Source organism: Sapajus apella, unplaced genomic scaffold (genome assembly GCF_009761245.1).
Source record: "Sapajus apella isolate SASKATOON/1434 unplaced genomic scaffold, GSC_monkey_1.0 scaffold81, whole genome shotgun sequence".
NCBI classification, from domain to species: Eukaryota; Metazoa; Chordata; class Mammalia; order Primates; family Cebidae; genus Sapajus; species Sapajus apella.
Window position 1 is genome coordinate 8,889,576 of NW_022437021.1, and position 24,376 is coordinate 8,913,951.

At 36.1% G+C, this 24,376-nt stretch overlaps 1 protein-coding gene across 5 annotated transcripts in view; it reads right to left on the minus strand.

Annotated features, from left to right (window-relative positions):
- DBF4 (DBF4 zinc finger) overlaps nucleotides 1-24,376 on the minus strand; it is a 38,411-nt gene that overhangs the window by 5,788 nt on the left and 8,247 nt on the right. For 2 of the 5 annotated variants that reach the window (XM_032253014.1, XM_032253013.1), the window contains exons 3-10: nucleotides 23,547-23,726; nucleotides 21,754-21,804; nucleotides 21,257-21,326; nucleotides 20,581-20,657; nucleotides 6,309-6,345; nucleotides 4,936-4,981; nucleotides 2,264-2,392; nucleotides 1,702-1,816 (exon numbers count right to left, since the gene is read on the minus strand). In XM_032253014.1, the coding sequence (XP_032108905.1) occupies nucleotides 1,702-1,816; nucleotides 2,264-2,392; nucleotides 4,936-4,981; nucleotides 6,309-6,345; nucleotides 20,581-20,657; nucleotides 21,257-21,326; nucleotides 21,754-21,804; nucleotides 23,547-23,726 (705 nt within the window). Of the gene's footprint in view, nucleotides 1-1,701; nucleotides 1,817-2,263; nucleotides 2,393-4,935; nucleotides 4,982-6,308; nucleotides 6,346-20,580; nucleotides 20,658-21,256; nucleotides 21,327-21,753; nucleotides 21,805-23,546; nucleotides 23,727-24,376 lie in introns of those variants that run through there. The other 3 variants (XM_032253015.1, XM_032253017.1, XM_032253016.1) reach the window with 3 other exon arrangements.

Genomic DNA, 24,376 nt, shown 5'->3' on the forward strand with positions numbered 1-24,376 from the left:
TAATTTAGAAGTCACTTGTGCTCAGTTGGGCCTTTTGGGACCCTCATTCTGCTTTAAGTAACCTCATTATTTATTCCCATTGCACTTCATACTTTACTTTTGTGACAGTCATCACATTTGCAAATACATATTTTCTATCTATGTACTTTGCCAGACCATAAAGTGTATAAGGGTAGAGATGTCCACCTTATTTGTTGCTTTATCTCCAGTACTCAAACATATTTGTTAATTGAATCCCCGATAAAAGTGGAATTGAATCACTGTGAAACCTAACATTCAAAAAAAATTTCTTTACTCTTAGCAACTTAGAAACATACAAATGAAAACTGTAAAAACATGATCTTAAATTTCACTCCCAACCTCTAATCCCAACATCTGCTTTCACTAATTTTCCTTCTTTGTGGCAACCAGTGAACATTTTTTTTCATTTTTCAGCCTCGACATTTTCTGAGCACCAAATTAAGTATCCATTACAGATTATTTTGTTGCCATACCAGCAAAGTAAAACTTCTGGACCAACCTGTAATTTTAATTTTCAAAATGATTTTCAGGAAGGGAAAATATTTCTGAGATACTTTAGCTTCTGATTAAAAACAATTTTAGACTAACTATAGTTTTCTCATTTATTACAAAAAAACAAAAACTGACACAAAACACTAATATATTTTGGCTTATAAAACAAACTTCAATTCAGAGTCTCAAGACAGGTATGTTCAAGTATTATTCTTTCTCCTTAACTTTCCCTCCATCTTTTACCAAAACCAAACCAAACACCAAAACAAACGTATCTACTACTTAAAAAATTCAAATAACAGCTAACAATAATCACTTACTATGTGCCAAACACTGTCCAAGGTCACATAGAAAGGAAGCCAGCATTCAAACCTGGGCAGCTTGAATCCATAGCTGTTGCTCTTTTAATCAGTTTACAAACTATAATATTTCCCCCATCTTCACCCTATATACCCTTTCCAACTCTTCCATTTCTTTCTGCTACCTCAATGAACTGTCTTTACTTCTTTCAACTCCTCTCTTCCCATTATAAATAAGGCCTTTTTAAAAATTGCTCAGGTTCAAAATCCTATAGTAACCATTGGACTACCATTTTCCCTTGCTTGCAACATGCAATCCATTGGCAAATCTTGGTTCCACCTTTAAAAAATATCCACAATCTGACCATGTTTCAGCATTTCTACCACCACTTAGTCTGGACCACCAATATTTATTCCTTGATCTCATCAATCATTTTAAATTGGGACTTTTGCGCTTGCTTATCTCAATATCCAGGTCTCGTTACTTCACTTCTCTTGGACCTCAAATGTTACCTCATCAGGTAGGTGTTCCTTGTCTAGGTTAAATACCAATATGCCCATTCCTATGCCATACTTTTTCATAGCACTGATCTAATATTCTCTCTATCCTTTTTATTATCTCCACCCCTCCCCAACCCGAATCCCACAGAATATAATCTTCACAAGGGTAAGAAATTAAGTCTGTTTTGTTCAATGCTATTTGCCCAGAGTAGTGATCAGTATGTAGTAGGTGCTCAGTAAGTATTTGTTGAATAAAAGTAATTTTCAATACTAATTTTCCCCCTTGAGTTCTTAAAATGTAAAAAATCTCCATCAGAACAAGCTAAAAATTAAAACACAAGTATTACAGTTTTTGAAACAAGTTCCCAACATATAAAATCACATTTACAGTTTCTAGATCCTCATATTTCTGCAAGCAACATTCACAATATCCTTTTTTCTTCTTCTCTTTCAACTGGAGTTGAACTGAGGTTCCACCATATTTATCGCCATCCGTTTGGATTCTGATGACAGAAATACAGGGTAAAGAATTAACTGCTGAACCTAAGGAATAAGTTTTAACATTTTTTGTCCTAAACTATCACACACAGAATCTGCATAATTTACAGAGACTTATATCATTAAGTACTTTTAATCATATTTCTTTATAATATGTTAAGAAGCAAACTAAGATTTAATGAATATTCTGAGAATATTTCAATCATTCAAGGTAAACTACACATTTTCATTATTTACAAATATTTTAAGGCCCTCCCTACCTCCATCTAAACAGATTCAGAATTCAAATCTAGTGTAGAGAGACTAAAAATATACAGAGGAAAAAGAATCAGAATAGTAATCACAAACACAAACAACCACTATGGCATAAACCAAACTATTTCAAATCTTTATAAAGAAAAATTGAGATGACATTTTGAATGTTCCATCCAAAAGTAAAGATTCAAACAAACCTTAGTTTCACCTGAGTTTGCTTTTGCATACTAGATGGCTTTTCTACATCAAATGGACTGCAGGGCTTCTGAATAGAATAATTTATAAAAGGCATATTGGTCAGCTGAAGATAAAATGGCCTATAACGTCTAAAAAATAAAAAGACAAAATACATGAGATTCTTTATGATGAAAGAAAACAAATTTTAAAATTTTATATTTCAAAATCACATAATTCAGTGGAATCTGAAATAAACAACATAAATCATTTAGGCTTTCCCCTTCAAAAATCCAATTTCTAAGCCTAATATTTTTAACATTTACACATTTTTAAAACTGTGGCAAAATACACATAAAATTTACTACCTTAACTATTTTAAGTGTACAATTCAGTAGGATTAAGTATTCAAAATGCTGTGGGGTACCATCACTGCTATGGTCATCTTTTGCAAGATGATGTATTTTCATCTTGCAAAAACTGAAACTCTGTACCCATCGAACAGTAACTTCCCAACCACCCTTTTTCTCCATAGCTCCTGACAACCACCATTCTACTTCCTATTTATTTGACTATGTGCTTCATGAGTGGAATTATGCAGTATTTTTCCTCTTATTTCACTTAGCATAATGTCCAAAGGTTTATCCATGTTGCATGTGTCAGAATTTCTTTCCTTTTTAAGGATAATATTCCACTGACTGTGTGTACACATATTCCACATATTGTTTATCTATTCCTTTGCTGATGGGCTTGGTTTACTTTCACTTTTTGGCTGCTGTGGACTTTTTAATAGAAGCCATCCTAATAATGTAAAGTGGTATCTCACTGTAGTTTAGATTTGCAATTCCCTAATGATTAGTAATATTGGGCATCTTTTCAGAAGCTTATTGGCTATTTGTATATCATCTTTGGAGAAATGTCTATTCAGTGTTTTGCCCATTTTAAAAATTGGGTTATTTTTTGTTGTCGAATTGTAATTCTTTATGTATTCCAAATATTAACACGTTTATTAGATATATGACTTCTTCAACTTGAGAAAGCTGAAAAAAAAAAAGATATATGACTTGCAGTATCTTCTTTCAGTCTTTGGGTTGCTTTTTTACTGTTATATCCCTTTAGGCACAGAAATTTTGTATTTTTGATATAGACCAATTTGATTACTTTATCTTTTGTATTTTTGGTGTCATATCCAGGAAAGCACTGAAAATCCAATGTCATGAAGCTTTTCCCCTATGTTCTCTTCCAAGAGTTTTATCATTTTAGGTCTTTGGTCCATTTTGAGTTAATTTTTGTATATGATGTAAGGTAGGAGTCTAATGCCATTCTTTTGCATGTGTATATCTAGTTTTCTCAGCATTGTTAAAAAAGACTGCCCTTTCTCCATTAAATGATCTTCATACCATTGATGAAAATCATTTGCCCATATGTGTGGTTTATTTACAGGCTCTCTATTCTATTCCATTGGTTTATGTCTTTATTCCAGTACCAAATTGTTCTGATTACTGTAGCGTTACAGTAAGTTTTGAAATCAGGAAGTGTGGACATCCTGATGTTCTTTTTAACGACTGTCTTGGGTATGTGGCATCTGTTGTGATTCCGTACGAATTCTAGGATACATTTTTATTATTTCTGCAAAAAACATCTTTTGATTTTTGACAGGGAATGCACTGAATCTGCAGGTCACTTTGGGTGGTATTAACATCTTAACAACATTATGTCTTCCAATTCATGAAAATGAGATATCCTTTTGCGTACTAGTGTCTTCTCTAGGCCTCCTTTTCAATTGCACTTTTTTCTTCATAACAACACATTTCATAAAAAGAAGCTTTCAATACAATTTTTGTCACCTCAGTGTGAGTACCCAAGAGAATTTACCACACATCTAAATAAGTAAATGGAAAGAAAAAAGAAAATAACGTAATTCTCTCATGGCAGGCCTATTTATATCTGTAGTCTTCATTAAGATGGTCCTACATGGCTGGGCATGGTGGCTCACGTCTGTAATCCCAGCACTTTGGGAGGCCGAGGCCGGAGGGTCACATGAGGTCAGGAGTTAAGAGACCAGCCTGGCCAACATGGTGAAACTTCATTTCTACTAAAAATACAAGAATTAGCTGGGCATGGTAGTGTGCACCTGTAATCCCAGCTACTTGGGAGGTGGAAGCAGGAAAATTGCTTGAACTTGTTGGGGCAGAGGTTGCAATGAACCGGGATTATGCTACTGCACTCCAGCCTGGGTGACAGAGTGAGACTCCATCTCAAAAAATCAAAACAAACAACAACAAGATTATCCTAAAATGCTTCAGAGTGAGTTTTGGAAATCAACTGTGTTAGATGTTATACTTAGATTTTCTATTTCTAAAATGCATCTAATAATTTCTTTTTCAAAAATGCAGGAGTAATCTTTAAGTAGTGGTACTGCATTTAGCCAGAGAATTACTTTAAATACTAAAAAATGTCATCATGATTTTTCTAAGCCAGCTATTTCAGAGACATCCACAACATACTGAAACTAAATTTAGTCTTTGAGCACAAATGAATTCATGCTACGTTAGATAACTTGTGCTGCATGCACTTTAGTATAATATGAATCGAACACAAAGGAACCTAACAGTGCTAATCAAGCTAGCCTAGTTAAGTAATTTTCCCCTTTAGTTCTGCACTTAAATCACACAGACTGTACTTAGATACTTACTGGCTGATATCTTCTACTTTTATGAAAGGCTTTTTGAGTCTTCCTGCTTAAGAATATAAAAAACATATTAGATACTTGCAAATCCAGGAATTTTAAAAAATAAAACTATTATGGCAAAACAAAACCCTCCTAAACAAAAAAACTACATATCCATTTTAAAGTTGTAAGCCTCAGATGAGGTACTTCCATTACCACCTCATGTCCAAAAATAACAGAAGATCTTTCTCTGTTCTGAGAGTCTTAAGCTAAATGGAACCCTCATATGAATAGGATTCAGGAGGGTCATAAATTAGAACAGGAGAAAAACTACACTATATTTTCACTAACTACAAACTGAAATTTAGCATTTTCTCCAATTACAAATGTGACAAATCACTGGGTGTGGTGGCTCACACCTGTAATCCCAGCACTTGGGGAGGTTGAGGAGAGTGGATCACAAGGTCAGGAGATTGAGACCATCTGCCCAACATGGTGAAACCTCGTCTCTACTAAAAACGCAAAAATTAGCTGGTATGGTGGTGGAACACTGGTAATTCCAGCTATTTGGGAGGCTGAGGCAGGAGAATCGCTTGAACCTGGGAGGTGAAGGTTGCAGTGAGCTGAGATTGTGCCACTGCACTCCAGGCTGGCGACAAAGCAAGACTCTCCCTCAAAAAAAGCGACTTTGGTACTAACAGAAACAGCACAAATTTTCTTATCAGTTATGAACTGGACATCGCAAAGCATTTTTTATGCTTATTAATTCAAAATGACAGTAGCAATTAGATTCACTACTAGAATCTGTTCTTTGTAATAAAAAGCAAGGCTGGGCACGGTGGCTCATGCCTGTAATCCCAGCACTTTGGGAGGCTGAGGTGGGCGAATCACCTGAGGTTGGGAGTTTGAGACCAGCCTGACTAACATGGAGAAACCTTGTCTCTACTAAAAGTACAAAAAATTAGCTAGCCATGGTGGCACCCGCCTATAATCCCAGCTACTTGGGAGGCTGAGGCAGGAGAATCGCTTGAACCTGGAAGGCGGAGGTTGCAGTGAGCCGAGATTGTGCCACTGCACTACAGCCCGGGCAACAAGAGCAAAACTCCATCAAAAAAAAAAGCAAGTTATCACTCTTTCATAATTTAAAATCATTTTCATAACTAAATTTTAATGTAATTCATTTTCTTAGTAGCCTAATGACCAAAAAATTTTTTTAAAATGCTATTCTGCGAATGCGGTCCACAGGCTTCACCAAGCTTCACTAAGGATCTATGTTCTAAAAAAGACCAAGAAAGCTCTGAATAAATCATTTAGAGGGTGGTTTACATGAGTTTAGACGATCTTTTATGATTTTTCAAAAGCAAACCAAATACACTTCAAGATATCAAGATACTTACTTCTTGTTTTTTGTGCACCAGTACCAACTCTTTTCCCCTAAAAAAAATAGTGAAAAGATTGGGTTTGAAAGTACAGTTAAAACAGCAAATCCAACTGCTCAATATCTTCAAGATAAAAAAATCATGCAGAAAAGTACTATATCAAAGGATTATTCTTGCTTTGTTAAAAGAAAATCTCAGACATTAAACAACGATCCTTCAAGAACTAAAGATTGTAACAGTAATTAAAACTGTTTTACAGTACACCCAAGTACCATGCATTCTAGCTATAATTGATTTTGACTTCTTAAAAAGAAATCAACCAATAATGAAAAGGTAGGTAGTGAAATATGTTTTTAAAAAGTCTTTTTGTTTTTAGAGATGGAGCTATGCTCTGTCGCCCAGGCTGAGGCAACCTCTGCTTCCGGGGTTCAAGCAATTCTCCTGTCTCAGCCTCCCAATTAGTTGGGCAGGAGCCTATTTTTATGCCCTAATTCAGCAAAATCTTTGTATTAAACTGAATAAAGAAACTAGTCAACATTTACTAGTCTGTCAATTTAGGCAAAGATTCAATACGTCCAAGATGGTAATCAATTCCACTGATAACAAGTAAAAATTCTGGACAACACTGAATAAGCAACTACCTGAAGATTGAAAAAAAAAAAAATAAGCATGTAGATTGTGGAAGGAAGTCATAACTGGAACCATCAGTCATGGAGTTAGCAGCAGTGGCAGAGCCAGCAGCTGAAACTTCTATACAAACTTCATCTTTCTGTCTGGAAGAGCCAGGAATGAAGTTCTAGTAGTCCAAAAATACCACAAGAATCCCTATATTCTTTATTTCTTTTCTCCCACAATTCTGCTCTGAGGGTGGGCCCCAAATAGGAAGGAAGCTAAGGTTGTAAAGGTAGCATAAGCTTAAGGTAACATTGAGAAACCTTCACTTTCAGACTAGAAAACCTGGTAAAGAGGCCGCTGTGAGCTGCAGACTAATCATAAAAAGATCATGAAAACAAACTGAAATTAGAACCACCACCCACAAAAATCAAGAAATGTGTAAACGTTGTGTTGTGTAGGTTCTAGATCTATTCTGATAGTCTGGAGAATGCCGATTTTGTTTTTGCTATTGTTTTAGTCTGCTAAAACATAACACAACATTTACAATGTCCAGTCAAAACTTAAATCTGACATTTGAACCAGAAAAACATGATCAATTTCAGAGAGAAAAGGATAATCAGATGGCAACCCCAACATGTTCTGGATAATATAATTATCAGAAAAAGACTTTAAAGGTAAAGGTGAACACACTTAAGATGAATGGAAAGAGACAAGTTCTCAGGAGAAAAACTACAAATAGCAACCAACCAGAAATAATAAAACTGAAAAATATATCACCTGAGATACAAAATTCACTGGATAAGTTCAATAGCAGAACATAGATGACACAGTGAAGTATTAGTGAACTTGAAGACAAATGAACACAAAGAATAAAAGAGGAACAAAAAAAGACTAAGAAGAAAAGGAACAGAGCCACAGGGACCTGTGGAATAACAAGATGTCTAACTTTACTGTCAACTGGAGTGGTGTAAAAAGAGGGAAGAGACTAGTTTAGAAAAAAAAAATAACGAAGTAATAGCTGAAAACTTTCAAACATAAATTTATACAATCAATAAGCTGAGTAAACTGCAAATAGAATAATTTCAAAGTAAACCATGTGTAGGCACAATCAAACTTCTGAAACCAAAGATAAAAATTCTTAAAAGCAGCCAGAGAAAAATGATACAGTATGTATAAGTGAACACTAACTTGAACAACTAAAGATTTCTCGTCAGAATTCATAGAGTTTTAGGACAGAAGTGCTGAGATGAAAAAACTCTCAATTCATGATTCTTTTTCCAGTAAAGATATGATCACATGAAGGATTCTAAGAGAATTCCTTGTGCCACCAGAATTGCTCTAAAACATGCTAAAATGGCTAAACGGATATATCTGAAAAAAACCTGTAATTTCAGAAATGAATGAAGAGTAACGGGAAGGTTAACATCTGGGTAAATACGACTATTTTCCTCCTGTTACTTTCTTTAAAATATGACTTTTTTTTTCTTTTATTTTCTTTCTTCCCTGAGACAGAGTTGCTCTGTTGAAAGCAGTGGTATGAGCTTGCCTCACTGCAGCCTCCACCTCTAGGACTCAGGCCATCATCCCACCTGGAAGTTTAATTAGATCCCATTTGTCCATTTTGGCATTTGTTGCCAATGCTTTTGGTGTTTTAGTCATGAAGTCCTTGCCTATGACTACTAGACTTTCTACTAGGGTTTTTAGGGTATTAGGTCTTATGTTTAAGCCTCCCAAGTAGCTGGGACTGCAGGCACATACCACCATGCTTGGCTAATTTCCATATATATATATATATATATATATATATATATATATTTTTTTTTTTTTTTTTTTTTTTTTTTTTCTTTCTGTGGGTGTGGGGTTTGTCATGTTGCCCAGGCTGATCTCAAACTCCTGACCTAAAGTGATCTGCCCACCTTGGCCTCCCAAAGTGCTGGGATTACAGGTGTGAGCCACCAGGCCTGGCCCTATAATACGACTTTTCAAGTAAAAAGTTTAACATTGTCTGCTGACATTTTTATTATAAGAAGATGTAATAAACATTATGACATAAAGGTTGGTGAGGAAGGCAAAAGGGCTTGAATATTTTAAGGTTTCTACATTTTATTTGAAGAAAGCAAATATTAATTCAAGATGGACTGTGAAAGGTTATGCATGTATATTGTAAATCCTATAGAAACCACTAAAATAAAACAAAAATGAAGAGAGTTAAAAAGCCAGTAGATCCATCTCAAAGTTAGGAAAGGGAAAACAGAGGAATAAAATACAGAGGGAATCAAAAGAAAACAATAAGCTGGTAGACCTAAAACCAATATCAATAATCACATTAAGCAAAAATCACTTAAACATACCAAATTGAAAGATTGCCAAATTTGATGAAAGACTCCATCTGAAAAAAGTTCATTTTAAATATATACATTTGTTAAATGCAAAAGACTGCAAAAAATGCTATGTAAATACTAATAAAAATAAAGCCAGAGTGCCTTACATCAGAGAGTAGACTTCAAAACAAGAATTAACAGGGACAGAAAAGAGAGCATTATAGAGGATAAAAGGGTCAATTCACCAGGAAGACATAAAAATATTAAATATGTACACATCCAACAATAGGCTTCAAAATACATGACTCAAAACTGAACTAGAACTAAAAGGAAAAATAGACAAATGCATAATTTTACTAGTAATTTCAATATCCCTCTCTCTCAATATTGGACAGAACAAGACTTGAGCAACATTTCTGTATCCAGGATACAGAAGACATGAGCAACACTATCATTCAAATTGATCTAACTGACATGTAAACAATACATGACCCAACCACAGCAGAATATACATGTTCTTCAAGTGCACATTGAATGTTCACCAAGATAAACTATATTCTGGGTAACTCTGACAAACTTTTTCAAATTAAAATAAAAAACATGTTATATGGCCATAACAGAATTAAAACAGAAATCAGTAACAGAAAGACAGCTAAAAATTTCCTAATTATTTGGAAACAAATGATAAAATTCCAAGAAGCGCCACAGGACACTAAGTAAGTCACAAGAGAAATTTAAATATATTTTTAATTCAATAAAGATGAAAATTCAACCTATTAGCAACAGGAACTCATTCATTGCTGGTGGGAATGCAAAACAGTACAACAGCTTTGGAAGACAGTTTGGCAGATTCTAACAAAACTAAACCTATTATCATATGAATCAGCAATCATACTCTTCGGTATTTACCCAAAGAAGCAGACAACATATCCACAAAAAACGCTGCGCAAGTGTATTTATATTAGCTTTATGCATAACTGCCAGAACTTGGAAGCAACCATGATGTCCTTCAGTAGGTAAATGGATAAACTGTGGTGCATACAGAAAATGAAATGTTACTCAGCATTAAAAAAAAAAGCTATCAAACCATAAAAAGACAAGAAGGAACCTTAAATGAATATTACCAAGTGAAAGAAGCCAATCAAAAAAGGAAACACACTGTATGACTCAAACTACGTAAGACTGTGGAAAAGGCAAAACCATGCTGAATGTAAAAACATCAGTAGTTATCAGAAGTTTAAGGGAATAGACATAAACATGGAAGATTTAAAATACATATATTTTATACATGTAAATATATGTATATATTTTTTATTGGACTTTAGGTTCTGGGGTACATGTGCAGAACATGCAGGATTGTTGCATAGGTACCTATATGGCAATGTGGTTTGCTGCCTCCATTCCCCAGTCACCTGAATCTGGCATTTCTCCCCATGTTATCCCTCCCCAGTCACCCTACCCCTCCCCGTCCCATCCCTATTCCTCTGCAAGAGACCCCAGTGTGTGATGCTCCCCTACCTGTGTCCATGTGTTCTCATTGTTCAACACCCACCCATGAGTGAGAAAATGTAGTGTTTGCTTTTCTGTTTTTGTGTCAGTTTGCTGAGAATGATGGTTTCCAGGTTCATCCATGTCCCTACAAAGGACACAGACTCGTTTTTTATGGCTGTATAGTATTCCAATGGTGTATATGTGCCACATTTCCCTTGTCCACTCTAGCACTGATGAGCATTTGGGTTGGTTCCAGGTCTTTGCTATTGTAAACAGTGCTGCAATGAACATACATGTGCATATGTCCTTATAACAGAATGATTTATAATCCTTTGGATATACACCCAGTAATGGGATTGCTGGGTCAAATGGAATTTCTATTTCTAGATCCTTGAGGAATTGCCACACTGTCTTCCACAATGGCTAAACTAATTTACACTCGCACCAACAGTGTAAAAGTGTTCCTATTTCTCCACATCCTCTCCAGCATCTGTTGTCTCCAGATTTTTTAATGATTGCCATTCTAACTGGTATAAGATGGTATCTCAATGTGGTTTTTATTTGCATTTCTCTAATGACCAGTGATGATGAGTATTTTTTCACGTTTGTTGGCCTCATATATGTCTACTTTTGAAAAGTGTCTGCTCAGGTCCTTCACCCACTTTTGAATGGGTTTTTTTTATCTTGTAAATTTGTTTTAGTTCTTCGTAGATTCTGGATATTAGCCTTTGTCCGATGAGTAGATCGCAAAAATTTTTTCCCATTCTGTTTGTTGCCGATTCACTCTAATGATTGTTTCTTTTACTACACAGGAGCTCTGGAGTTTAATTAGATCCCATTTGTCTATTTTGGCATTTGTTGCCAATGCTTTTGGTGTTTTAGTCATGAAGTCCTTGCCTATGACTACTAGACTTTCTACTAGGGTTTTTAGAGTATTAGGTCTTATGTTTAAGCCTTTAATCCATCTGGAGTTAATTTTAGTGTAAGGTGTCAAGAGGGGGTCCAGTTTGTGCTTTCTGTACATGGCTAGCCAGTGTTTCCAACATTTATTAAACAGGAAATCCTTTCCCCATTGTTTGTTTTTGTCAGATTTGTCAAAGATCAGATGGGTGTAGATGTGTGGCATTGCCTCTGAGGCCCCTGCTCTGTTCCATTGCTCTATATCTTTGTTTTGGCACCAGTATCATGCTGTTTTGATTACTGTAGCCTTGTAGTATAGTTTCAAATCAGGTAGTGTGATGCCTCTAGCTTTGTTCTTTTGCTTAGGATTGTCTTGGCTATGCGGGCTCTCTTTTGGTTTCATATGAATCTTAAGGTGGATTTTTCCAGTTCTGTGAAGAGGGTCACAGGTAGCTTGATGGGGATAGCACTGAATTTGTAAATTACTTTTGACAGTATGGCCTTTTCACAATATTGATTCTTCCTAACCATAAGCATGCAATGTTTTTCCATCTGCTTGTGTCCTCTCTTATTTTCTTGAGCAGTAGTTCACAGTTCTCCTTGAAGAGGTCCTTTACATCCTTTGTTAGTTGTATTTATAGGTATTTTATTCTCTTTGTAGCAATTGTGAATGGCTGTTCATTCTTGATTTGGCTCTTTTTAAGTCTGTTATTGGTGTATAGGAATGTCTGTGATTTCTGCACATTGATTTTGCATCCTGAGACTTTTCTGAAGTTGCTTATCAGTTTCAGGAGATTTTGGGCTGAGATGATGGGGTCTTCTAAATATAGAATCACATCCTCTGCAAATAAACACAATTTGACTTCCTCTTTTCCTAATTGAATATGCTTTGTTTTTCTTGCCTGATTGGTCTGGCTAGGACTTCCAACACTATATTGAATAGTAGTGGTGAGTGAGGGCATCCTTGTCTAGTGCCAGATTGCAAAGGAAATGCTTCCAGTTTTTGCCCATTCAGTAAGATATTGGCCATTGGTTTGTCGTAAACAGTTTTTATTATTTTGAGATACGTTCCGTCGATACCTAGTTTATAGAGCATTTTTAGCATAAAGGGCTACTGAATTTTGTTGCAGGCCTTCTCTGCATCTATTGAGATAATCATGTGGTTTTTGTCTTTGGTTCTGTTTATGTGTGGATTACGTTTATACACTTGCTTATGTTGAACTAGCCTTGCATCCCCGGGATGAAGTCTACTTGATCATGATGGATAAGCTTTTGATGTGCTGTTGCAATCAGTTTGCCAATATTTTATTGAAGATTTTTGCATCTATGTTCATCATGGATATTGGCCTCAAGTTTTTTTTTTGTTGAGCCTCTGCTGGGTTTTGGTATCAGGATGATGTTGGTCTCATAAAATGATCTGGGAAGGATTCCCTCTTTTTGGATTGTTTGGAATAGTTTCAGGAGTGGTACCAGCTCCTCTTTGTATGTATGGTAGAATTCAGGTGTGAACCCATCTGGACCTGGGCTTTTTTTAGTTGGTAGGCTATTAATTGCTGCCTCAACTTCAGCCCTTGTTATTGGTCTATTCAGGGTTTCGACTTCTTCCTGGTTTAGGCTTGGGAGGGTGCAAGTGTCCAGGAATTTATCCATATCTTTCAGGTTTACTGGTTTTTGTGCATGGAGTTGTTTGTAGTAATCTCTGATGGTAGTTGGAATCAGAGGTGATGTCCCCTTTATCGTTTTTTACTGTGTCTATTTGATTCTTCTCTCTTTTCCTTTTATTAATCTGGCTAGTGGTCTATTTTGTTGATTTTTTCAAAAAACAGCTCCAGGATTTATTTTTTGAAGGGTTTTATGTGTCTGTCTCCTTCAGTTCTGCTCTGATCTTAGTTATTTCTTGTTATCTGCTGGCTTTTGAGTCTTGTTGATCTTGCTCCTCTAGCTCTTTCAATTTTGATGATAGGATGTCGATTTTAGATTTTTCCTTCCTTTTCATATGGCCATTTATTGCTATATATTATCCTCTAGACACTGATTTAAATGTGTCCCAGATTCTGGTATGTTGTGTCTTTGTTCTCATTGGTTTTGAAGAACATCTTTATTTCTGCCTTCATTTCATTGTTTATCCAGTCAATATTCAAGAGCCAGTTGTTCGGTTTCCATGAAGTTGTGCAGTTCTGACTTAGTTTCTCATGCCTGAGTTCTAATTTGACTGCACTGTGGTCTGAGAGAATGTTTGTTATGATACCCATTCTTTTGCCTTTGCTGAGGAGTGATTTACTTCCAATTATGTGGTCAATTTAAGAGTAGGTGCAATGCGGTGCTGAGAAGAATGTATATTCTGTGGATTTAGGGTGGAGATTTCTGTAGATGTCTATTAGGTTCACTTGGTCCAGATTTGAGTTCAAGTCCTGGATAGCTTGTTAATTTTCTGTCTCGTTGATCTGTCTAATACTGACAGTGGAGTGTTAAAGTCTCCCATTGTTATTGTGTGGGAGTCTAAGTCTTTTTGTAGGTCGTCAACTTGCTTTATGTACCTGGGTGCTTCTGTATTGGTTGTGTATATCTTTAGGATTGTTAGCTCCTCCTGTTGCATTGATCCCTTTACCATTATGTAATGCCCTTGTCTCTTTTGATCTTTGTTTGTTTAAAATCCATTTTGTCAGAGACTAGCATTGTAACTCCCGCTTTTTTTTTGCTCTTCATTTGCTTGGTATATCTTCCTCCATCCCTTTATTTTGAGCCTATGTGTGTCACTGCATGAGATGGGTTTTGACTTTTTAACCAATTTGCCAGTCTGTGTCTTTTGATTGTTGCATTTAGCCCATTTACATTTAAGGTTAACATTGTTATGTGTGAATCTCATCCTGCCATTTTGATGCTAGCTGGTTGTTCTGCCCATTAGTTGACACATTTTTTTCATTGTGTTGATAGTATTTACCATTTGGTACGTTTTTGGAGTGCTTCTTTCAGGAGCTGTTGTATAGCAGGCCTGGTGGTGACGAAATCTCTCAGTAATTGCTTGTTTGTAAAGAATTATATTTCTCCTTCTCCTTCACTTATGAAGCTTAGTTTGGCTGGATATGAAATTCTAGGTTGAAAATTCTTTTCTTTAAGGATGCTCAATATTGGCCCCGACTCTCTTCTGGCTTATAGGGTTTCTGCCAAGAGATCTGCTGCGAGTCTGATGGGCTTCCCTTTTTGGGTAACCCAACCTTACTCTCTGGCTGCCCTTAGCATGTTTTCCTTCATTTCAACCCCAGTGAACCTGATGATTTATGTGCCTTGGGGTTGCTCTTCTTGAGGAATATCTTTTGGTGTTCTCCATAGTTCATGGACTTGAATGTTGGCCACCTTGCTAGGTTGGGGAAGTACTCCTGGTTAATAACCTGAAGAGTGTTTCCAGCTTGGATTCATTCTCTCCATCATATTCAGGTACACCTGTCAAATGTAGATTAGGTATTTTCACATAATCCCATATTTCTTGGAGGTTTTGTTCATTTCTTTTCACTGTTTTTTCTCTATTATTGCCTTCTTGTTTTATTTCATTGAGTTAATCTTCAATCTCTGATATCCTTTATCCTGCTTGGTCAATTCAGCTACTGAAACTTGTGTATGCTTCATGAAGTTCTCCTGTTGTGGTTTTCAGCTTGATCAGGTCATTTATATTCTTCTCTAAGCTGTTTACTCCTGTTAGCATTTCATCAAACCTTTTTTCAAGGTTCTTAGTTTCCTTGCATTGGGTTAGAACATGTTCTTTCAGCTCAGAGAATTTTGTTATTACCCACCTTCTGAAGCCTGTTTCTGTCAATTTATCAGACTCATTCTACATCCAGCTTTGTTCCCTTGCTGGTGAGAAGCTATGATCCCTTGGAGGAGGAGAGGTGTTCTGGTTTTTGGTGTTTTCATCCTTTTTGTGCTGGTTTCTTCCCATCTTAGTGGCTTTATCTACCTGTGGTCTTTGTAGTTGGTGACTTTCGGATGTGGTCTGAGTGTACGTCCTTTTTGTTGATGTTGAAGCTATTTCTGTTTTTCAGTTTTCCTTCTAACAATCAGGCCCCATTGCTGTAGGACTGCTGGAGGTCCACTCCAGACCCTGCTTGCCTGGGGATCACCTGCGACGGCTGAAGAACAGTAAAGATTGCTGCCAGTTTCTTCTTCTGTTATCTTCGTCCCAGAAGGATACTTGCCAGAAGTCAGCCTGAGCTCTCCTTCATGAGGTGTCTCGTTGGATATAGGGGGTCGGGGAACTACCTGAGGAGACAGTCTGTCCCTTATAGGGGCTCAAGTGCTGTGCTGGGAGCTTTGTTGCTCCATTCAGAGCTGCTGGGCCGGTACATTTAAGTCTGCTGCAGAACTCATAACCACCTTTCTCCTAGGTGCTCTGTCCTGGGACCGTGGTGCTTTATTTATAAGTTCCTGATGTGCTGCTGCCTTTTTTCAGAGATGCCCTGCCCAGCTAGGAGGTAGCCTAGTCACAGTCTGCCAGCATAGGCGTTGCTGAGCTGCTGTGGGCTCTGCCTAGTTGCTGTGTGAAATTCCTTGTGGTTCTGTTCACAGAAGTATAGTTAGAACTGCCTCGGTAATGGCGGTCTGCCTCGGTAATAGCGGACTGCCTTGGTAGTGGTAGACTGCCTCAGTAATGGTGAACACCCTTCCCCCCACAGAGCTGGACCGTCCCAGGTCCATCTGCGCTTCCTGCGAAACCCTCAATCCAGTGCGTTTCAGATTGCTAGTCTTTGTGGGGTGGAACCTGCTGAGTCAGATCACCTGGCTCCCTGTTTCAGCCCTCTTTATATCAGTTTAATGGGCAGCTCTGTGTCCCAGGCATTCCAGGAGCCAGTTGAAACAGCCATGCTGGAAACTCGTGGCACTTTTCAACCGGGAATCTTCTGGTCTGTGGGCAGTGAAAACTCATTTCGAAATGTGGTAATCACCCACTCTCTGCGCTGTTCTTGCTGGGAACCACATTCCAGAGCTGTTCCTATTTGGCCATTTCGAAGCTTTCTCAAAAGTCTGCCTATTGGTGTCAAGCTTCCCAATTTTTTTTTGAGATGGATTCTCGGTCTATCGCCCAGGCTGGAATGCAGTGGCACAATCTCTAAACATGGAAGATTTTTAGAGCAGTGGAACCATTCTGTGTGATACTATAATGGTGGATAAGCGTCATGATCATATTTCCATCAAAACTCACAGAATGCACAACACCAAGAGTGAACCAAAATGTGAACTATGGACTTTGGGTGATAATGATGTCTCAATATAAGTCCACTTATTATAACAAATGGACCACTCTGGTGGGGGATATTAGGGCAAGGAGTTGTAAAACATCTCTGCACGTTTCATTTAATTTTACGGGGAACCAAAAACTTCATTAAAATAAAAGGTCTCAAATCAATGATCCAAGCTGTTTACCTAAGAAACTACTAATAGTAATGTAAACCCAAAATAGGCAGAAGAAAAAAAGAACAGAAATCAGAAAAACCGAAACCCTTAAAAAAAAATGTTGCTAAAGGCTGTTTCCTTGAGAATATTAATAACTGGCAAAACTCTAACCAGACTAAGAAAAAAAAAGAATAGACACAAAATAGCATTACCAGGAGTAAAAGAGAGGACATTATTACAGATCCCATAGACATTACAAAGTTAATAAAGGAATATTACAAACAAATCTTTGCATATTAATTTGACAATCAAGACAAAATGGACAAATTCCTTGAAAAACAGACTACCAACATGCACTGATGAGGATATAACCTGAATTGTCCAATATCTCATGAATAAATTGAATTCATGGTTGAGAATCTTCCAACAAAGAAAACTTCAGACCTAGATAGCCTTATTAGTAAATTCTACCAAACATCTAAAGAAATAAAAACAATTCTATAAAAACTTGTCTAGAAAATAAAAACAGGAACACATATTAGTATCTTATGCAAACAGGATTAAACATGCCACTAAAACCAGACAAAGACATCAAAGAAAAAGACCAATATTCCTCCTACACGTGTATATAAAAAATTAGACAAAGTTTTGAGTAAACTGAGAAAAAACAAAAAGCCCAAGCCTCAAAGCACTTTAAATAAAGCAGTGAGCAAACTATATTTGTCCAATTGTCATATTTTAAATAAGATACATACTAACAATAAATTTTATGAGAAGCTAATAAACACTTTGAAATTTATACGTGTCCATTCAAGACTCTCAAATGTAATTTCACTAAAAGGTTTTGTTTTAGTACTTGGTAAACTAAACATTTTCCAGAACTATTACTTTCTTATACACCAAAATAAACATTTCCAGTATGAGAACTGATTCAACCAGTTATACATTCTGTACTATCGAGGTATTTGGTATTCTTATTGTTTTTATTTTAGAAGAAAGGCTAAAATCTGTTTCATAGCTATTTTATTTTTTTGTTTTATGAGGACTCCTTCTACATGGCATGTAGTAGACATTTAGTATTTGTTACTACTGAAGGGATAAGGACTAAACTTGGCCTTTATGATGTTAATAATCTATTAAATACCAGATTCAACTAGGCACTGAAACCAGTTAAGTATCTTTCAAATCTTCCACTCTCCTTCGGTTACTGCCAGGCCTGAACGTTTCTCAGGATCATTGACACAACATCCCAGAGTCCTTTTTAGTTATTATTACTTTTTGAGGTGGAGTCTCACTCTGTTGCCTAGGCTGGAGTGCAGTGGTGTGATCTTGGCTCACTGCAACCTCTGCCTCCCATGTTCAAGTGATTCTCCTGTCTTAGCCTTCTAAGTAGCTGGGATTAGAGGCACACACCAACACACCTGGCTAATTCTTTAGTAGAGATGGGGGTTTCACCATTGGCCACGCTGGTATTCTGACCTCAAATGATCTGCCTTCCTTGGCCTCCCAAAGTGCTGGGATTAGAGGCGTGAGCCACCATGCCCAGCCCTCAGAATGCTTTTTAAACTGCAAAATGTGATCTATCAGCAGGCTGTAAAGTCAACTCAGAGAGTTGTGATCAGCAATTTAATAAATTACCACAGAAATATTAACATGCATCACATTAAGACGGATAACTATTCCATGAAACTTGTTTCAGAGATATATACTCAAATATACATAAAGACAGACATTATTTGTATATTCAGAGAGTCCACAAATGTCCTTACATGTTTAAATTGTTTTAAACATTTACTTCCATATACATTCTAAACAATCTGCTAAGTGTGGTAGAGGTAATTTATATGCCATTTAGCACAGTCCAATACAGGAATATCCACTTGTATTTTGTGAAAATTTGGAAATAGTCATTTCAATTTTTAATCCATAAATGAGACAAATATTGACAGTTTTATTTAAATACTAAATACTTTGCTTTCTACAAATTATTCTTATATACATGTGAGTTTATTAAAAATGTGAAATGCATAGAAACTTTATGTATTCTTATATGTGGCATATATATACTGAGTGGTCATCATCTAAAATGTATTCAACAAAAAATGAGGGTTGGGTGTGGTGGCACACAGCTGTAATGTCAGCACTTTGGTAAGCAGAGGTGGGTGGATCACTTGAGCTCAGGAGTTCAAGACCAGCCTGGGGAACATGGTGAAACCCTGCCTCTGCAAAAAATAGAAAAACTAGCCAGGTATAGTGGCTGCTGCCTGTAGTCCCAGCTACTTGGGAGGTTGAGGTGGGAAGATTGCTTGAGCCTGGGAGGAGGTGGTTGCAGTGAGTTGAAATGGCATCACTGCACTCTAGCCTGGGTAACAGAGGGTAAGCCTCTCTAAAGAAATTTAAAAAATTGTGTTCAAGAGTATAAAAGCCATTTTCCAGTCTTGCCAAATAATTCATTCTTAATGGCAACTGGAAGATCTTTCCAAAATGACCATCCAATCAAGTTACTCTTCTATTTATAATCGTTCCATAATTTTCCAAACCCTCCAACATAAAATCTAACTCCTTTATATCATGCAACACCCTATATAATCTTAATATACTGATTTTTCCAGCTTTATCTTTTGTCACTGGCACATTCAAAGATCAGGTGTATGATGCTATGCAAGATTTCTAAAATATGCCATTCTACTATGGTTTCATGTCTTTATATACAATTTCCTATCAGCTTATTATATTTAGACCTCTGTAACTTAAGTATTGAACAAAGGAAAGGCAGGCTACAAAAGAATGACCTGAGAAATGTGAAGAGGCCACGAGAAAGCTAAGAGATGAAATTTCAGAAGAGAAAAGTTTAGGGAAGAAATGGACAACAACGGAGAGAAGCAATATGACTGGCTTTTAAAAAGTGTCAAAATGATAAGAAAATTGGTCTGATACTTTATACTTTGTAGGTTGAAAAGTGAATGGGAAGTATAAAAGAAATTTGAAAGTTTGGTTAAGGAATTATAAGGATTAGATAATAAGTAGGTAGGGACGTGGGATCAAGGCAGGTTTTACTGTATTTGTTTTAAAAGATGGAAAAGGCCTGAATCTGTATAGATGCTTCAAAGAAGAAACAAGGAAAAAGAAAGAGACTGAAGATAATGAGAACATTAGGTTTAACAGAATATACAACCAATGTGGTTAACAAGTACTTCAAGGTATCCATGCTAAAACAAAATTTTATTATACCACCATCTAGAACAGTTGAAAAGGATAGCATAGTAACTGATATAATAGGCTGATTTTAGTGTTTTTCTACAGAATAAACAAAAGTACCTGTTACAAAACAGCAGTAAAAAAAGGGGGCTGGGGAAGCGACATATGCCACTATTCCAGAAACAACTTTTACCTGGTGAGTACAACCCTAAAATTAAATGACACACGATTTATTTGAATAATAGAAACAGGCACATAGTACACAGGCTTGTCCCTAGGATATTTTCTTTTTGGCAGGAAAAATTTACAAATACATAAATTAAAAAACCAAGCTTGGTCACTTAAAATATTTAGTTTAAAATTTAAAAAAGAAAACATACCCCATCTCTTACTGAAGTACTTGATTTCTTGAGTAAATACAACTCTTTTTTCTTTTGTTCAATGTAGTATCTTATGTCTTTATTAAAAGAAAGAAGGTTTTAAGATTAGCAATTTTACTTTTGGAATTAAACAGTCATTTTTTTTTTTGTAGTTAAATTAGATAAAGAATTTACTATTATAGGTTTCCCTTATGTTATGGTCTGAATGTTTGTCTCCTCTAAAACTCAGGTTGAAATTTAATCCCCTATATGATAGTACTTACTGAGAAGCTGGACCTCTAAGAGGGGATTAACAGGTTAATGGATTAATGGGTTATCATGGGAGTGGACCTGATGTCCTTAAAAGAGGAAAAAACCTGAGTGAACACACTCAGCCCCTCAATCATGTGATACCCTGTACTGCCTCAGGACTCTGCAGAGTCTCCACCAGCAAAAAGGCCCTCACCAGATGCAGCCATTTGAACTTGAACTTCTTAGTCTCCAAAACTGTAAAAAACAAATTCCTTTTCTTTGTACATTACCCAGTTTCAGATATTCTGTTATAAGCAACAGGAAATAGATTAAAACACCCTTGCTATCAAAATTCCACCATGTAAAGTCAGGAACCAAAGGACAGACATAGATACTTTTAACAAATATTGTCAAAAAAAAAAAGAAAAAATTATAAAATCCTTACCATCAATATGAAGAATTTTTACTCCCCATGATAAGGCATTTGATAATATACTATTTGAAGGAATAAAATCCTGTTAAAAAAAAAAGTTTTATAGTTGTTTAAGGAAATTAAGATGACCTAAATTTAGTAAACACTCAACTATTTGAAGCTTAATGTCACTAAGGTGGTTATTTATAACAGACCCTATAGAGTTACAATAGCCACAACATCAAGATTTTCTTTTGGATTTTCTAAAATCAATCCCACTTTATACCCACATCCTTAACAATTTAATATATAAGGCAAGTTTCAAGTTTCCAGTAATATTTTAAAAGGCCAGAAGATGGGGATATTTCTCCATGAAAAGTTAAGTTCTGTACTTTGTAAAATAAAATACATGCTGAGATTCAGGCTTTTGCCTAAAAATGTGGAAAAGACAGTTTCAGGAACATCTGTAATTTTCAGTTGAGTTTTTAGTAACAAAATGTACAACGTGAATTTTTACAGTTCCTACTTACATGGTCCTTGATAGCTTTTTCAACTAATAATTTTCCTCTACTTAAACACACCTAAAAAAAGATCAGAAAAATTTAAAACATAGTGCTTAACTGGAGAATAGGTTTAAAAGGTTAAAGCAGCTAAGAAAAATTTTATTTGTATAAGTCTTAATGGCTATCAACATAAATATGTGGTCAAAAGTGATTTCTTTTGAGTCTCATATTAAAAAGTTTCTTTCTCTTTTTTGGGTGACCTCTTTGGTTTTGCAGTAAATTCTATTCAACATGAGAAATAAAATAGCTAGGTTTCACTGGAATTCTTTATCTATAATTAGTTGGTTTACATTTTGTTTCCTATTAAATCGAAGATTTAAGAAAAACAATAAATCGTATATATTGTTTTTACATGTTATTTCACTTTACTTTTATTTTTTTGGGAGATGAAGTCTCCCTCTGTCACCCAAGCTGGAGTGCAATGGTACAATCTCAGCTCACTGCAATCTCAGCCTCCTGGTTCAAGCGATTCTCCTGCCTCAACCTCCCAAGTAGCTGGGACTACAGGCATGTGCCACCATGCCCAGGCAGTTTTAAATTTTTTTTAGTAGACACGGGGTTTCACCATGTTGGCCAAGCTGGTCTCGAACTCCTGACCTCATGATCCACCCGCCTTCGCCTCCCAAAGTGCTGCGATTACAGACATGAGCTACCACACCCAGCCGTTACTTTACTTTTTAAATAAATTTAAATTTCAACTAGGAAAACTAGTTGAAATACCACAAGGAACAATTAATTTGGAATTGATGGTGTATGGTCTCCTTGTTCCAAAAAAGCATTAACTGAGAGAACGCATAGTCCTTCCTTGGTCTCTTTTCCCTTCTTTCTTCTATGTATTGTATCTCTATTATCTCCTTTGTGACTCATTTCTTCCATTTTTTCCTCATTTTCCCTGATTTTCAAATGGCTTTAACAGGTAAGTTGAGGAGGATATTTTAAAATGATAATTTAATTACATTTCAACCTAAAAACTGAGATAAACATTTTATCTGTCATTTTATCTTATCCCACTGCACACCCAGTTAAATCGATTTAATTTGTCCTTCCTTGCAACTTCCAATTTATTGGCAATGGAGTGGTAGGGATGTGATTTCAGTAATTCTAGAATAGGGGCTGGCAACCTTTTTATGCAAAGGACCAGAGAGTACACATTTTAAGTTTTGTTGGCCACATAGTCTCTATAGCAACTATTCAATTCTGCCTAAAACACAAAAGCAACTACAAATTATACCTAAATTAACAGGTATGGCTGTGTTCTAATAAAACATTATGGACAATGAAATCTGAATTTCATAAAATTTCTACTTGTCACAAAACATTCTTTTGATATTTTTACACAATCATTTGAAAATGTAAAAACCATGTTTAACATGTAGGCTGTTAAAAAAGGCAACAGACTGGATTTGGCCCATATGCCAGAGTTTGCTGACCCCTGCTCTGAAAATGAAAAAGATTTCCATTTCTTAAGAATGATCTACTGTTAACTCTTTAGTCAGCTTATATTTTTTTAGTAGAAAAACTATAAGTCACCCCTAAACACAAGGGTATACCTAACAAATCAGAGTATGATCCCACAAGTACTATTAGGAAAAAAACACCTTTCTAAAAGACAGAAACCTTATTAAGGACTGAAGAGCCACACACAATGTGGCTTTGCAAATATTCTATATAAGTAAACTCTACTCCACCTTGCTATTGAAAATCATGAGATCTTCAGCTGTAACCCTTCTGAGTCTCAAAGCATATTTAAAGAGACTTACTGTGTCTGGTGACTTAAATGAACTTCCATCATGGCTGGGATGAGGTGAAGTGGTTTCTGCAGTATATGCAGATTCTGGACTTGGTACAGGAGATATTCGACCCAAGGTTTGTGCAAATTTCGCTTCCTTCTTATTTGAAATAAGATAACTGATATCTTTGCTGAGAAATTCTTCAACTCGCTAGAAGAAAACAAAGTATCTTAATTTATAGTTTTTTTTTTAAAGAAACACAGTCTTACTCTGTTATCCAGGCTAGAGTGCAGAGGTATGATCATAGCTCACTGCAGCCTCAACCCCGTTCTCAAGCAATCCTCCCACCTCAGCCTTCCGAGTAGTGGGGACTACAGGCACATGCCACCAAGGTATTTTTAACTAGGTCATAAAAGCCATGAACTGTTTCATATGCCAAGCACAGTACAAAATTCCAATTTGAAGCAGTCTATTGTTTTGTAAATTGGTAGTTTTTATACTGTATTTTTCTGAACCTAGAATTCTGAGGAAGTATAATGTGAGCTCCTATAACAGCACAACAGCACCATGTGCTAGGATACTACTCTTAAATACTTTATATATGCTAATTAACTTAATCTATGGAACAGCCTCATGATACTATCCACATTTTATGCAGGAGAATAAAAGAGGTGACTTGATTAATTTTATCTCAATAGCAAATAATATAATTTGAACACAGGCATTCTAACTCAAGCCCATGATCTAAAGCAGCAGTGTCCAGTACAACTTACCTAAGCACTTGAAATAAAACTTGGGAGTGTAATTAAGCCACTGAATTTTTTGTTTCTTAAGCGATGGGGTCTTGTCACATTGCCCAG